The 15,303-nt window shown below is 46.4% G+C and overlaps 1 protein-coding gene across 2 annotated transcripts in view; it reads right to left on the bottom strand.

The window, feature by feature from the left end:
- Positions 1-13,277, bottom strand: part of HKDC1 (hexokinase domain containing 1) — a 43,124-nt gene extending 29,847 nt beyond the window's left edge. For both annotated transcript variants that reach the window (XM_061161693.1, XM_061161694.1), the window contains exons 1-4: positions 13,094-13,277; positions 7,412-7,574; positions 2,972-3,120; positions 2,760-2,879 (exon numbers count right to left, since the gene is read on the bottom strand). In XM_061161693.1, the coding sequence (XP_061017676.1) occupies positions 2,760-2,879; positions 2,972-3,120; positions 7,412-7,574; positions 13,094-13,156 (495 nt within the window). In that variant the 5' untranslated portion in view covers positions 13,157-13,277. The remainder of the gene's footprint in view (positions 1-2,759; positions 2,880-2,971; positions 3,121-7,411; positions 7,575-13,093) is intronic.
- Positions 13,278-15,303: the final 2,026 nt, after the last annotated feature.

Below are 15,303 nucleotides of genomic sequence, written 5' to 3'. Positions count from 1 at the left end.
TCCATGGACAGGAGGCTAACAGGCTATATAGTCCATGGGATCCCAAAGATCCACATGACTGAGTGGCTAACACTTTCATGACTATAAGGAAAACCCAATAATTCTAGTAGTGGGTATCTCTGAAGGTTGGGATTAGAGGAGATTTCTATTTTCTTCTTTAAAGTTTTCAATTCCGACCCTCTTTTCTCTCTCTTTTTCCCCCTACCTTTAAGAATTATTGCCATTTTATCATCAGAAACACACATACACACACAGAAATTTTTCTTTAAGACTTTTCTGTTTCCTCATTTAAACAAACAAAACAAGAACAAAATGACCTTCTCCTTTAAGTCCAATGCCCTGATCTTCTTTAATCATTTTTTAGTGTCACGAAGAATCCTCCTCAGTCACACCTCCTCATGAAGTCTTCCCTTTCCCACCTCCTTCTGCACCTACATGGCCGATCAGACTCCATCTTCTCCAAAGCCCTTACTTTCATGTCACAAATTTACATGCAGCAGAATCGTGGTTAAACAGCTATGCCCACTCTTGGTTGTTATTACTAATGCATTTCCTCGTGACTGAAACTTTTCTACTTTAGACTTCTCTGAAAGGCAGCCTGGGAGGAAATTTTACAAAATGCAGGCTAATTCAACTAGACTTTGAAGAGAAATATTTTCACCTTTACTTGATATAATCAAGCCACCCTTGCCTAGTGTAAATGTCATCTGAAAACTCTCCTTGGGATACAACACAAAATGGGTCAAAATGCTTTCAGGCACCTGTTGGTATTTTTTTAAAAACAATTTTATTTACTTACTTTTGGGCGGGGGGTGGGGGGGATGTGGCATGCTGCACAACATGTAAAATCTTAGTTCTCTGACCACTGATCAAGCCTGCACCCCCCCCCCCCCTACACTGGGAGCAGAGAGGATAAACCACTGGATCACCAGGGAGTCCCCTGCTGGCATTTTAAACAACTTTCTAGAGCTGTGTCTGTTTGGAAAATCAGTGTGGTCAGAGAGTTTGTAAGCTTGGGCTGAGAAATTCTTGGCTGTGTGGCCTTGGATAAGTCTCTTAACCTCTCTGAACTGCAGTTTCTTTTAATATAAAATATAAATAATTTTATCTGCCTCATATGATTGCTTTGGGATTTTAATGAGGTTATACACATGGAGAGTTCAACATAGTACAAGTGTAAAAATCTGAGGTGTAGTCTATCATCATTATCATAATCTTCCTTCTTCTTAAGGTCTCTGTTCCTAAGCTCAAATAAGACGTGTTTAACTATCTGGAGAATTGAGGCCTGATTTCCTGACTCCCCCCACTTCCCTTACTGACTTGGGGGAACTCTATTCTTTCAGCGTGCAAAGACAAGCAAAGCTCCTCTTCTAACTTCCCTGAAACCTTTACACTATTTCCCCCCCAATTGTTTCTTTAGAAAATAACTCATCAGTAAACCTCAGACCATATCCCATATAAACAGATGATGGTAAATTCCCATTCAATGGAATCCAGTAAATGATTGATTGCACCTTTCAGTTGTCAGATAGTTATCAAGCAGCTATTAAATATAAGACTCTGTGCTTGAGACCCTAGAAATGGACAGGAAGAACAATATAAAATAGTGCCTGCCCTCCAGAAATATCTGTTCAGTTGAGGGACAAGGTACAAAAGCATGAAGAGACAAGTTGTATGGGGACATTCATTAAAACTTTGAAGCTACCATCGATGCACCAGGCACAGTGCTCAGCACATTACAGAAGCTTTGTCTAAGCTTCACCTCAGCCCAGAGAGTAGACAGTATCCCTGTTTTACAGATAAGAAAACAAGGGACCCAAGAAGTTAAGTCATTTGCCCAGGGGACAAAACATGTCCTGAGCCATGATTCAAAGCCAGGTCTATTAAATGTGAAAACCCACTCCCTCTCCACTATCCCATAATCAATAAACGTCTCAAGCCAACAACATCAAACACATCCCAAGTCAAGGTGGGTCCATGAATTGGCTGTGAACTGGGTGCCATGACCGGTCTGGGCAGCAAGAGTTCAGGGACCATCACTCAAGGCAGGAGACCTGATTCAAGACAATAGCCTCCTGGCCCCAGAAAGCTCACTGTCCTGTTATATGGCCCTTTATTTATTTTCACAGATTCATGTAAGAGCAGGTTTACCTTCTCCCCATTTACAAACTGATACTCTGAGGCACAGAGAGGTGGATTGCCCGAGTGCCCAGCTGGCTACTTGCATCCCAGAGACCAGGGCTGCTCAGTAACACTGTCACTCCAGTGACCCCGCCTCAGCCCTCCTCCTAAGGGCTCACTGTAGAGGGAGACTCCCCCAGCCTTCCCCTTCTTATTCTAGTTAACTATGTCAGTGCTTCCGAGTGTGGTCGCCGGAAGAGCAGCATCCATGCCACCCAGTAACTATTAAAAACACAAATCTAAGGCTCCATTGGTTAAGAACCTGCATGGGGCCAGCAATCTGTGTTTAACAAGCCCTCCAGGGGTTCCAACTAAACCAAGGTCTGAGAACCACTGAGCTTGGTGGTGAAAACATTTCATTCCTTGGGCCGTGCCCAGGGTAAATGTAAACTCAAGGCAGCCGTGTTACCATATTCTCTGCCTCACACATCCACCTCACTGTTTAAAGACAAAGAAAACACAAACAAGAAAAGTCCTGCTGATCTTTCCTGTTCCCAGCCTGACCCCCTCACATGCCACATTCTCCAGCCCCAAACCCAATCCTACACAGCTTATTCCCTCCCTTGCACCAGCCTTACCTCATCTAATTTAGTCTGTTTGCAGGGAAAGGAAAAGGTTAAGCCAAGAGGTAATTTCTTCTGCATCAACTCTTTGGTCTTCATGAAATCTGCCAGACAGTCAGCTACGTATTCAAACAGCTGCAGGGACGAGAAAGTCCAGGACACAGGGCTAAGGTCATCCAGAAACTTGGTACCAAGGACCACCTTTGAAGAGCCCCCGGTCTTGGTACCTCTGTGCCATTCCCTCGGATGATTTCATTGGGTGTTGGGTAAAACTGACTCTCCATCTGGACATTTCGTTTCCCCTCTTCAGAGACTTGCACCTTCAAGACTCGAAACTTGGATCCTCCAAGATCCAGGGAGAGAAATTCCCCATTTTCTATGAAAAATATAAACCCCCAAAAGTTATCATTTACTGAGAGTCTGCTATACACAAGCTCATTAGAAGTTGGACTGTGGTAAACATGAAATCTCACCCCCCCACAAGCTAGGTATGCCTGTGTGCCAAGACTCTAGAAGTGTGACTGTTGATTTGCACCCTCCCAGTGAGGGGCAAAGTTGGGGTGTGACCCAAGTCTGCCTGCCTCTGCCGCCTCAGCCCTGCCCACTGGGCCATCCCGTAGGGATTACATGTGTTCATCAGGAGAGGGGAAATGTGAATGCACTTTAGGCAGGTGGTATTAGAAATGTGCCTTGAGAGAGTTCTCTGGTGGTAGAGTGGATAAGAATCTGCCTGCTGATGCAAGGGACACGGGTTCAATCCCTGGTCTGGGAAGATTCCACATGCTGCAGAGCAGCTAAGACCATGCACCTCAACTGAGCCCGCGCCCTGTAACGACTGATGCCCAGGCACACAGAGCCTGCGCTCCGCAACAAGGCAACATGCTGCAATGAGAAGCCTGCACACCATAACTAGAGAAAGCCTGCAGGCAGCAAAAAGACCCAGCACAACCAAATATTAAAAAAAAAAAAAAAAGAAAGAAAGAAAGAAATGAGCCTTGAGGATGGAGCTTATTCTAGCACACCACAACCACCACAACCAGGAAGGGAGAGTTGATACTCCACAAAATGCAAATAAGGCAGAAAAGACAGGAGGATTTCCGGGAGGAGAAACACCAGCTTCATACCAGCCTCGGTCTCATGGACAGAGAGAAAATACTTTAGGAGGGAAGGGAGACAAACACCTAATCCTGGCCCTTAAGGAGCCAAGGATGCTTAATATTTGGGGCCAGAGTCATTCCAAAAGGAGAAAATGTAACATGACCTCGCCCAGTATTAGACAGATGCTATTAATAAGAAGGTAGAAATGACACATGTGTTGGGGTGATGCGGCCCATCCTGATGACTTCAACTCAGTCATCAGCATCCAGCCAGCCAGAATTTCTGCCTAGGACCTGCCAGTGTCTTTAGCATCAGCCACAGATATGGGATGGGAGCTCGTGTGCAGACCCTTGAACCAAGTCTTCGTACAGAATTCACTGTGCTGGAAAATTGGCTGCTTGTACCAAGCATGCTTCATGACACATACCCAAGGCACATATAAATGAAATTCCGTGCACACCAATCTGGTCACCCAAATGGCCTTTTTTTGGTACCATGTGACCCTAGACACAGCTGCCTGAATCTAAGGGACCAGCTGGCCATTAGGAGTCACTGCTTGTAAAATGTGACATAGAGCACTGGGAAATTGCTAGTGGGTGGTAAAAACAGAAATGGAAGTGTCCTGCACACCAGAGGTCAGCTGGTAGCCAAGGTGGCCACATGGATGTAGGCTGAAACCATAGACATTGGGCTTTCCTGCCCTGGCTTCGGCAGTGTCTGGCTTGTGCCCCTGCTCCTTCTCCACTCTCTAGCACGGCATCTCCCAAAGGTGCGCAGGGACCGAATGGGTAGATTTCTGGAGATTCACGATCTCCAAGGGGAGAAGCCTGGGAAACTATGTTTAGGAATTACCCCATTGAAGTGAAAGTGAAGTGGCTCAGTCGTGTCCGACTCTTTGCAACCCCATGGACTGTAGCCTACCAGGCTCCTCCGTCCATGGGATTTACCAGGCAAGAGTACTGAAGTGGGCTACCATTTTCTTCTCCAGGGGATCTTCCCAACCCAGGGATCGAACCCAGGTCTCCCGCATTGTAGGCAGACACTTTACCGTCTGAGCCACCAGGGAAGTCCCCCAGGTGACCCCTAGGGTAAGTCCCCCAGGAGTTACCCCAGGTGAGTCTTATGCTTAGGCAAGTGTGGGACCTTTGTCCCAGTGCAGACGTCTGGGGCCCTCAGCTGATAACACAGAGGCTGCTGGTCTCACCCACAGGGCTCAGCCTAGGAGGCTGCCTGGAGGCACAGGTCAAGAAGAGAGGCCAATGGAGACGGGCCTAAAGAATCACTGACACATTCAAATCACAAGATGGGCACTTCCTGTCCCCCTTCCCTTGTGACTGGTGGAGGAGAAGGCACAAATGACCACCATGCTTTTAAGGCTCCTGTAAGAACAGTCAAGCTCCCTGACTGACAGCTGGGAGCTAACTCAGGCTCTATCAGGTTACCCGCCTCAGTCAGGTTCAGATGAAGGAGGGGAAACTAGAGAGCAGGCCAACACTGAAGGATTTCTTCTGGAAACTGCACAGATTTCAGAAATGGAGGCCCTGAGAGATTAGGAAATATTCCTGAAATCAGACCAGGAGCTCACAGGAGCTCCAGAGAACTGGGACATTTTGGAGAGTTTCAAGCATTCCTTGCACATGACCTCATCTGATGCTAATTAACCTACAAGTTGGTGGACAAACTGGCCACATCTCTTTTGCTAATGAGAACAGTGGTTCTGGGACTTGACAAAGGCAGGCTCCACAGGCACGCTGGGCCCAGCCAACAGCCTCCAGACCATTGAAGGCCGCTTCCCCTTGCTTCTGGGGACACACCTCTACAAGAAGAGCCAAAGCACTGGAAGGCAGGAGGACTCTGACCTGGTGCTCCCCAGCACACACACACCTCATGACTCAGGTGCTCCTCAGAATGGCCCCAGAGGACCCATCAAGGACCACAGTCTTCTCAGCATTCTCAAAGAGCAGTGTCAGAACTCAGCAGAGATTTCAAAGCAGGACTGTCTCTCTTCAGAGCTTGTGTTTCTCCACATGGTACAATACCCATGCCGTCCAACCCCCACCAGCAAGGGAATGGGTCTTTCACATCACAGTTCCCAGGAGCCTCTCAAATGGCAGAGTCAAGCAACTTTGGCCTAGGTGTTCTCCCAGAGGGGCCCAGAGCACTGCTAATCCAATCAAAGGTCCCTGAGAGCTCCCTAAACTTTAGTCCTTGCTCCCTTGAAAGCCCCAAAGCCCCTGCTGGAGCTTGGTTGGAGCACTGGGACTCTGACACTGGGGGGAGCCCCTGGGTCCTCACTGCCCTCATTTGACTTGGGGATAAAAGCTCCACCATGGGGTTCTTATGGGGATTGCATAAGACAGCGAGTCCCTAGCACCCCATGACCACAGGAGGTGTGTAGTAGGTACCAATTTCTTTCCTTCCTATGGCTTTACCCAGAGGCTGAGAGTAGAGCAATTTGATGGCAAAATAATAGTTCCCACAAGATGTTCACATCCTGACCATGGGTCCTATGAATATACTAGGTTCTGTGACAAGAAGGAATGAAGGCTGACGATAGAATCAAAATTGCTTATCAGTTGGCCTAATGTAATCACAGGGTTTTAAAGTATGGAAGAGGGAGGCTGAAGGGTCAGAGTCAGAGATCTGAAGATGCTACACTGGGCTTGAAGATAGGAAGGGCATGAGCCAGGGAACATAGGAAAAGCTGGGAAATGCGAGGAAACAGAAAGACTCTTCCCTAAAGCCTCCACAAGGAATGCAGCTCGGCCACATCTTGATGATAGCCCTTGATTATAGACCCATCTCAGACTTCTGACCTCTGAGGCTGCAAGAGAATAAATTTGTGTTGTTTAGAGCTACTAAGTGTGTGCTAACTTATTACAGCACCAAGAGAGAACACATTTTACAGATAGAAAAATTAAACATTTTGCCAAAGGTCACTGATGAATGACAGACCTGGGCTTAGAACTCAGGTTTCTTCAATTACCATTTAATATTTTTTCCACTATACTGTCTTCCACTACTTGCTATCTGTAGCCCAGAACCTGGGTACTTAGGTGTGAAATGCCATTTACTATCCATTCTGCAAACATTTCAGGCCCAGTATGCGTCCAGGACTGTGCAGCGCTCAGAGCACTGCGGTGAAGAAGACGCAGACTCGGCCCTCAGGGAGCATTGGTCCACTGGGGAGACTCTCATACACAGCGGGGTGACAAGAACCTAACCCAGCATGGGAATGCTTCCCAGGTGGAGCCAGTGATCTCTACACTAAGGTGGAAAGGCCAGGCTGGTGTTAACAAGGGGAAGAGTGTTGGGATGCTCTAGCAGGAGAGGGAACAGAATGCATAGGGCCAAGGCAGGCAGGGAGAAAGCAAGATGCATTTGAACTTTGGCTCACAACTTTTGATATGGAACATGACTGAAACAGAGAGAGTCAGGAAGGTGGGAGGGGGAGTGTGGAGAGAGGGCTTGGAGAGGTAAGCCAAGAAACAGGAGACAACTTCAGGTACTCATCCGTCTAAAGGGACCCAGGGGGAGCAGTGTCCCCAGCCGCCCCCAGCCTCACTCACCAGAGCCGTCTGGAATGGCCCTGACGAAGGTGGGCAGCATCTTCACCGACGCTGTGGGGTTGGTGTCCTTCCCCAGGCCCTTCTGCATTTCTGCCTGGAACCGAGCCATGATGTCCAGAAGGGTCTCATCGGAGAGACGCATGTGATACAGGAACCTGTCCACCTGGAACAGAGTGCAGAGCGATCAGGGTTGGCTGCTGGGGCACCTGCCCTCCACTCAAGGCTGTTCATTCCCACTCCAGGCAGAAAGCTGCATTCCTGACTCAGGACAGCTTTTTTTTTTTTTTTTTTTTTAAGATTTATTTATTTATTTTTGGCTCTGCCAGGTCTTCGTTGCTGTGCCCGGGCTTTCTCTAGTTGCGGCAAGCAGGAGTCACTCTCCAGCTGTGGCATGCAGGCTTTTCACTGTGGTGGCTTCTCTTGAGGAGCACAGGCTCTCGGCTGCGTAGCTGTGGCTCATGGGCTCAGCTGCCATATGGCACATGGGATTCCCCCGAAGCAGGAACTGAACCCATGTCCCCTGCATCGGCAGGCAGACTCTCAACCACTAGACCACCAGGGAAGTCCCTGGGACAGCATCTTGATGTGGATCCCCAAAGGTCCCTTGCCTGACCCCTCACTGAGCTTAGAAGAACAGAATGGAATGGAAAACTGAGGGGTGAGGGTAGGGACTTCTTCCTCTGAAGGACAAGCTCTGAGGAAAAAATGGTTCCCCCACTTTTCTGATGGGACAATAGAGGGGGCAAAAACAAGGACTCAGTTTCTAATTCCCAGTTCAAGGTCCTCACCATTTTCCCATTGCCTCTCCACTGGAAGAGACTCACTTATAGAGTGAAGCTTAAATTCCAAAACAGGGAAGCTTTCTTTTATGCAATGATAATAATAGGTGTTCACATGTCTCCCCTTGTTTATGGGCTGCTAGGAAGCTCAAAGCTAAATTCAATTTCAGAGTACAATCTCTGAAGTCCAGTGCTTTAAATTTCCTTTTTAATTGAGGTTGTTCTAACTAAGATGAAGTTTAATTTTTAAAGCCAGCTCAACTTGCTATTGGAAATGAGTGGATGTCACTCATATAATTAGAAAATCAGGACAAAGGACAAATGCCCCAATGGAGGAAAGATGTAAAAATTATTCTTGCTGTACACAGTCCATTTTAAGGTAGGAAGTCACATCTTACCACCTCCCCGTGCTAACACGAGTCACTCGGTGGCGTGGCTTGGACTCCCGGGGCTCGCTGGGTTGGAGAATTAGGAGAAGGGACAGTGGGACAGGCGCCCTGTATTGCCCCCTTGCTTTATATACTGAACAGCCTCTCTATTCATCCAGGTCAGAAGAAGGCTTGATCTGGGCACATCCCTGTAGGAATTGCTTCCCCACACTTTTCCCTGAGGCTAAGAACATTGGCTGCAGTCTAAAAAATGCTTTTGTATAAAAAAAATAAAAATAAAAAATGCTTTTGTGTATGATACCTCATCTAATCTCCAAGATATCCATTTGCATCTCCTGCATTGTGGGCAGATTCTTTACTGTCTGAGCCACCAGGGAAGCCCGTTGAGGCAGCCAGCTAAGGCCAAGATGATGGCTCCTAATTGAGAGATGGGGACTCCAAGGCTCAGAGCCACTGGGAGAGCTGCAGGTCAGGGGCAGCACTGGGACTCTAATTCCTCCACGTTCCTCACTCCCATGGCCTGGTTTTGCTTCACAGCTTTGTGCAGGCCCCACAAGTCCAACAGACAAATTATACCAAAGCCAGGGGTCACACGACCTTTATCATAAGACAGGTCCCCAGCCTTCAGCCAAGCCTAGAGGGCAGGTATCTCAGTTCAGTCCAGGGCCAGTATGGAGTCCTACACCAGTGAAGTGGTCCATGGCTTTAGGGGCCTGGGAGCCAGAAAGAGGCCAGAAGACCATCAGAGAGCCATTAACAAAAGAGGACAATTGGGCTGTCAGCGTATTTGAGGAGATAGGATAGAACCAGGTCATGCTTCATTAAGGGCTTTCTGTTCCCTCTGAGTCTGTTGATGACTAATTGGTTGGCACAGCAACAGACAAGGAGACCACCGACAGAAAGGATGTGACCCGAGTAATTGGGGCTCAGAGAAGGGTGAGATGTGTCCCTCAGGAACTAAACTTGCTCCTTTACCACCCCCAAGGCCCTTCAGACAGTGGCCCTGAATCTACTGCTCATTTCTTCCCATCCCCAGAGTATAATGAGCTTTTCTAGGCATTCCCATAGCATCATCCTTTGTAAGTAAGTAATGGCTTTGAGGCCCTTTGGCAGTCGTTTGCCAGCTGACGTTTAAAAGAGTCATTCAAGACGGGGTCACTACTCCTGCTGTTTCAATAAGTTAAAGTTATGTCAAAAAAAAATGTCAACTAGCATGGCTTTCTTGTTTTGTATATATTTTTCAATCTTCCACAACACCTGGTAAAGTGAAAAGGAGAATGAAACCTGCTGCTAAGTCACTTCAGTCGTGTCCGACTCTGTGCGACCCCAGAGACGGCAGCCCACCAGGCTCCCCCGTCCCTGGGATTCTCCAGGCAAGAATGAAACCTACACTGGGACAAAAAGGCTATATTTTAAACCCAAACAGGTGATTTGAGGACTATATAACCAGGAACACACATTGCAGGCACCAAGGAAGGTACTTGAGTTCAGAAAACCAAGCCTACTCTCGGAGTGACTCACAAATCATGTGACATGAGATATTTTCTAAACAAAAGAACCAACAAGTAGCACAATTAACATATAAAGAGCAAATTCAAAAATGTAAACTCAAAGCTGCTGAATTAGAGAACATGGGAGCTGGAAGGGACTTTACAGATCACTTAGTCCAAAGGTCCCATATTATGAATCGAGAGTCATAAAACGGTTCAACTCTTGGACCCAGTGATTTCACTTCTGGAAACCTACCCTTAGGAAATAATCCCAAACATGGAGAATATTAAATACATGTCTATGTTTAACATAGCAATATTTTAATTGGCAAAAAAAAAAATGTTTGTGAAAGTAGCTGAATGTCCAAAAAGATGGGGAAGTTTAAATTATGGCATATCCAACTTAATTGAATATTGTTATTGTTTAGTCACTAAAACTCTTTTACAGCCCCATGAACTGTAGCCCAGTGACTCCTCTGTCCATGGAATTTTCTGGGCAAGAATACTGGAGTGGGTTGCCATATTCTGCTCCAGGGGATCTTCCTGACCGAGAATTGAACCCACGTCTCCTGCATTGGCAGATGGATTCTCTTTTTAAATTTTCATTTATTTTTTAATTGTGGCAGGTGGATTCTTTACCATTGAGACACCAGGAAAGCCTCAACAGAATATGAGGAAGATATTAAAATGATAATTATGGAGAAATCTGTACACGTGGTTACGATATAACAGTAAGTGAAGGACACAGATCCAGAACAATAGGCTCCATATAACTATAAAAACGTCCACTGTGAAAAACGACTACAAAGTCTTCCACATGGCAAATATGACAGTGTTTATGAGAAGGATGGGACTAAAGGTAACATCTCCACTTTTTGCAATATTGACTTACTAAACTGTAAAAAGTACACATAGAAAACCCTAGCCAGTCCTTCTCTTATGAATGAACAATCTGCAGGTCAGTGAGGTCAGTGAGCTGACCTCAATCTGCAGGTCAGTGAGCTGACCAAGCTCAGCTCAATGCTATCAATAGGTCAGATAATGTCAATTCATGGAATTGGAAAAGCAGCTCTAAGAGTGGTTTCTCCTTTCTCTTCTTATCTTCCCTCTCTCTCTCTTTCCCTTTCTTCTTCCTGTTTTGTTTTCATTTTAATGTTGGTATAAGCAGGTTTCAAAAATCATCTCAGGTTCTGAATACTAACACTTGCGGGCAAGTAGGGCCCAGGATCTTGACAACTCTCCATGCAGGAAGCACAGAAAACTCTGGAGGGGACTGGCTGCTTGACTGGGAGGGAGAAGGAGCCCATGCCTTTTGACCAGATGTATTGTCACCATGAGGAGGGTGAATGAGTTGCTGTTTTTCTGAACCTGTGACTCATCCAAGCAGCTCATAAAACCTTGCTATGCCAGACACCTGCTGGCCCACTCACTTCAGGTGACTGGAAAAAGTTCCTGACTATCCTTGCTCACCTCACCCTTAGCTTTCTCCCCAGAGAGAGAGGGGTCACCTCCAGGCCTTGACAAATACCAGTCCTCCTCCCAGAAGGACCGAGAACAGATTTTAGTGGAGGCTGCGTACCTTGCCTCCTGGGCTTGCACCTGCACTGGTGGACAAACATGTCCAGCCTGATTCCAGGGTGTGACTAAAGGTTAACCACCACAAAGGGGCCCACGGAAACGAAACTCATTTGCTAGAATTGGAGGTATAGAGGTTGTAAAGACTCCCCTTGGGGGCTGGAGAGACACCATGCAGCTTGCTCTTGACTAAGAAGTAAATGAATTCTTAAGCAGTGCTGTTAGCACTTTTCCACCTCCTTAAGCTCGTAGAGGGCTCCATGAATCTAATTGACAAATGGAAAGTCAGATAACTTAACTCTGACTGATTTACATTTTAAGATTTGCTGCAACCTGCAAGCCAGCTCCCTAATGAACAGAATGTAGTGGGAGGTTATCCCACCCAGGGCAGGGGGCTGCCCAAAGGTGCCATGCTTCCTTCCTTTCAGTCTGAAAGGCTAGGAAGCATCATGACACAATGGAAAGAGTGCTGGAGGAGGAGTCAGGGGCTTGGGTTTAATCCCTACTCCACCTTAAATACCTGGGTAATCTTGGCTAAACCAACCTACTGGCAGAAGAAGAGGAGAACAGAGGATGAGATTGATTGAATGGCATCACCAACTTGATGGACACGAGTTTGAGCAAGCTTCAGGAGTCGGTGATGGAAGTCGGGAATCGGGAAGCCTGGCGTGCTGCAGTCCATGGGGTCACAAAGAGTCAGACAAGACTGAGCAACTGAACTGAACTGACCTGCTGGGAGAACCTCTGGTATCTATAAATTGAGAGATTCTCATGCCCAGAGCCCTGCCACTGGTGTGGCTAGAGTGGCAGGCTGGGCTCATTCCAGGCTGCCAGGAGAGAATGCTGTTGGCCTCCAGCCTTGGCAACTTTTAATCAGCCCACCTTGGAATCAGTTTCGTAGACAGGTTTCTTGGGCAAAGCGGCAAAATAATGCACATCATTAACAGCACACCCCTGGCAAACAGCACATACCAATAATTTATATTTCAATTACTATACGTGGAATCTCACACCCCTTTTGGTATTTGCATTTATATATTTTCAAGCATGTGAGGAATCATGTGAATTACTTCTAAAGTTCTCAAACTCTTTGAAAAAGAAAAACAAAATGATTCTCCTTTGTAGCCTTCCCTCCTAAACATCTCTCACATCAAACACAATAATCTCCAGGCTTTCCAAAGACTTTCTCCCCATCCCTTTTCTGTCTGGTGTCTGCCAGGAATTTTCGAGTGAAATTGAAGTCTCAGACAGTATGCAATGTACAGCTGGTGGGAGATTTACCTCTTTGTCCCCTTCTGTGAGTCGTTTTTTTTTTTTTTTTTTTTTAACTGCTCCTGTGTGCCTCGTGCCTATTCTAATAAGCTCTCTTAAATCTTTTCATGTGTAGGGGCCAGTTAACTCTATCAGGGAAGACAGAACCAGGTATCTCTCAGCTCTGAGAGTGCTTACCTTCTTGATCTGATCCTCCTTCAGCTTGGTGAAGTAAAACGCCATCAAGTGTACCGCAAACATTTTCTCCAAGTTTGGTTTCTCCTGAGGTGAGCGGAGGTTTCCGTGCAGGGTTATTCCCACGTCTCTGGAGAGCTGCCCACTTCCAGTCCAGCCTGGAGGCTTCCGGGGAACTAGGTGCTACAGATTAAATACTTGCGGGCTGCTTAGTTCAATGATTAAACTTCGCCCCCAGCCTCTGGTCCCTCCCTCCGGCACACACTAATAGGAGGCTTGGGGTGGTAGCTGAGGGTTGGTGGAGGGCAGGCAAGGGGTGGGTTGCTTGACTCTTTGAGAACTGGGTGTCACAAAATCTTGTTGCTAAGCAACATGCTCAAGCTAGTGCCCCACCAAGCCCACTCAGCCAAGGAAAATCTTCTGAGGAGTTGACCATTAAACAAAGCCAATTCCTAACCAGCCGAGCTGCTCTCCAAAAGTCTAGTCTCAGGCTTTTTCTCTTTGATCCTTTCTTCTCAACACAGGGACGTAACTCTTGGATCTCTGCTCTTCTAGAGCACTATCTTAATTAAGACTAAGTATTGCCCTGGTCAGAAGATTTCAAGAATGTTGGGGCAAATTCCTTCATTTGTGACAGATCAAGATCTCTTAGCTAACAGCCTGTGGTAATGGAAAAAAAAATCAATAAAGGTTTATCTTTTCAGAATGGTAAGCCAGAAAACCTTGATTTCCCAGATAAGGAACTAGAGAAAAAATACCCATGAGAAGGAATGAAATCACTGTACTCATTGTACTCACTGTGCTATTGGCGAGAAAAATCGAAGTCACAAGCAGGAAATGTCTCAGGCCACTCGGATATTTGGTTCACGTATCTCACTCATCGTACTTGATGTGAGAAGGGCCCATAAAGGAGCCAATGTATGGGTACAACAGACCTTGCATTCTTCCTACCGTCATTGGTCAGCTAATAAAGCCAACAACAATGTTAACAACAGTAGGTAACATGGATGGAACACTTGCTATTTCCATTTTATAAATGTGAACACTGAGGCCCTGAAAGGTTAATTTACTCAAAATCACAAAGTTTGCAAACAGTACAATGAAGAATCAAATCCAGGAGTTCCATTTCATGGCCCAACTCTTAACCAACACGTAACATTGCCTTTCTTCTTTTTCCATGTGATAGATAATTAATAGCTACTACTAGCAGCAGCATTCTGTTGGGTTATTGTCAAGAATTCCAACTACAGTTGACCCTTGAATAACACGGGGTTTGAACTGAATGGGTCCACTTATATGTGGATTTTTTTTCAACAGTAAATACTACAGTACTCCATGATCCAGGGCTGGTTGAATCCTGCAGATGTGGAATCACAGATACGGGGGAACCACATACAGGGTGGGCCGGCTGTTAGCTGTTAAATTTTAGACTGCATGGAAGGCCTGGTGCCCCTAACCTCTGAGTTGTTCAAGGGTCAACAGTACTTGGAAAACTAAACACAGAGATATCACTACAACAGGATCTTCCCAGTGGCAGGAAATGACTAAATAAGGAAATTTCTGAGCATAACGTCCCAAACACTAACCAAATGCTTCCTAAAATTAGCAACTGACTGATGTTAAGGAGGGTCAGATGGGCACCCCGGTGTTTCTCTGCTCCCGTAGGCACGTGCTCTACAATACAAAGGGAAAACACTGTTTCCTGGTCAGCTCAACAGCCTCAGTTTTGTTTGCTTTTCAGCAGCATAATCTCATTAATCAAGACAATTTCCAGACAATTGCCAGGGTAAGAACCTTCAACAGCTGCCTCTTCAGAAGGCACTGATTCTCCAATCAGTGCTCGCTACTCCTCCATCCTGTGGATGAGTCACTAGAGGTCTCGGCTGAGCCCAGCATGCTTGATTATAATGACTCAAGTGCTTTTCTCAGATTGGTATAAAACCCTCTCCCAGGTGGAGAAACACTGTCCTTTTCAGTGTGTGCCCCTCAGACTCTGGACGCTCTCTGCTCCTTGGTCATTCCTACGAGCAAAGGTTAATCTTCAGTTGTTGACATGACTCAACAGGTGGAATTGTTGGTTTCCTGAGACAGATCATGTTGTCCCTGAGTCTACACTGGGTGAGGATAACATCCTGGGCAGATCACCTGCCCACAGATAACAGCATTGTCCTAATTCCTTCATTTAGAAAGTAACCTCTGTATTCTTGCCTGGA

Source organism: Dama dama, chromosome 15, assembly GCF_033118175.1.
Source record: "Dama dama isolate Ldn47 chromosome 15, ASM3311817v1, whole genome shotgun sequence".
Lineage (NCBI taxonomy): Eukaryota > Metazoa > Chordata > Mammalia > Artiodactyla > Cervidae > Dama > Dama dama.
This window is presented reverse-complemented; position numbering and strand designations above follow the sequence as displayed.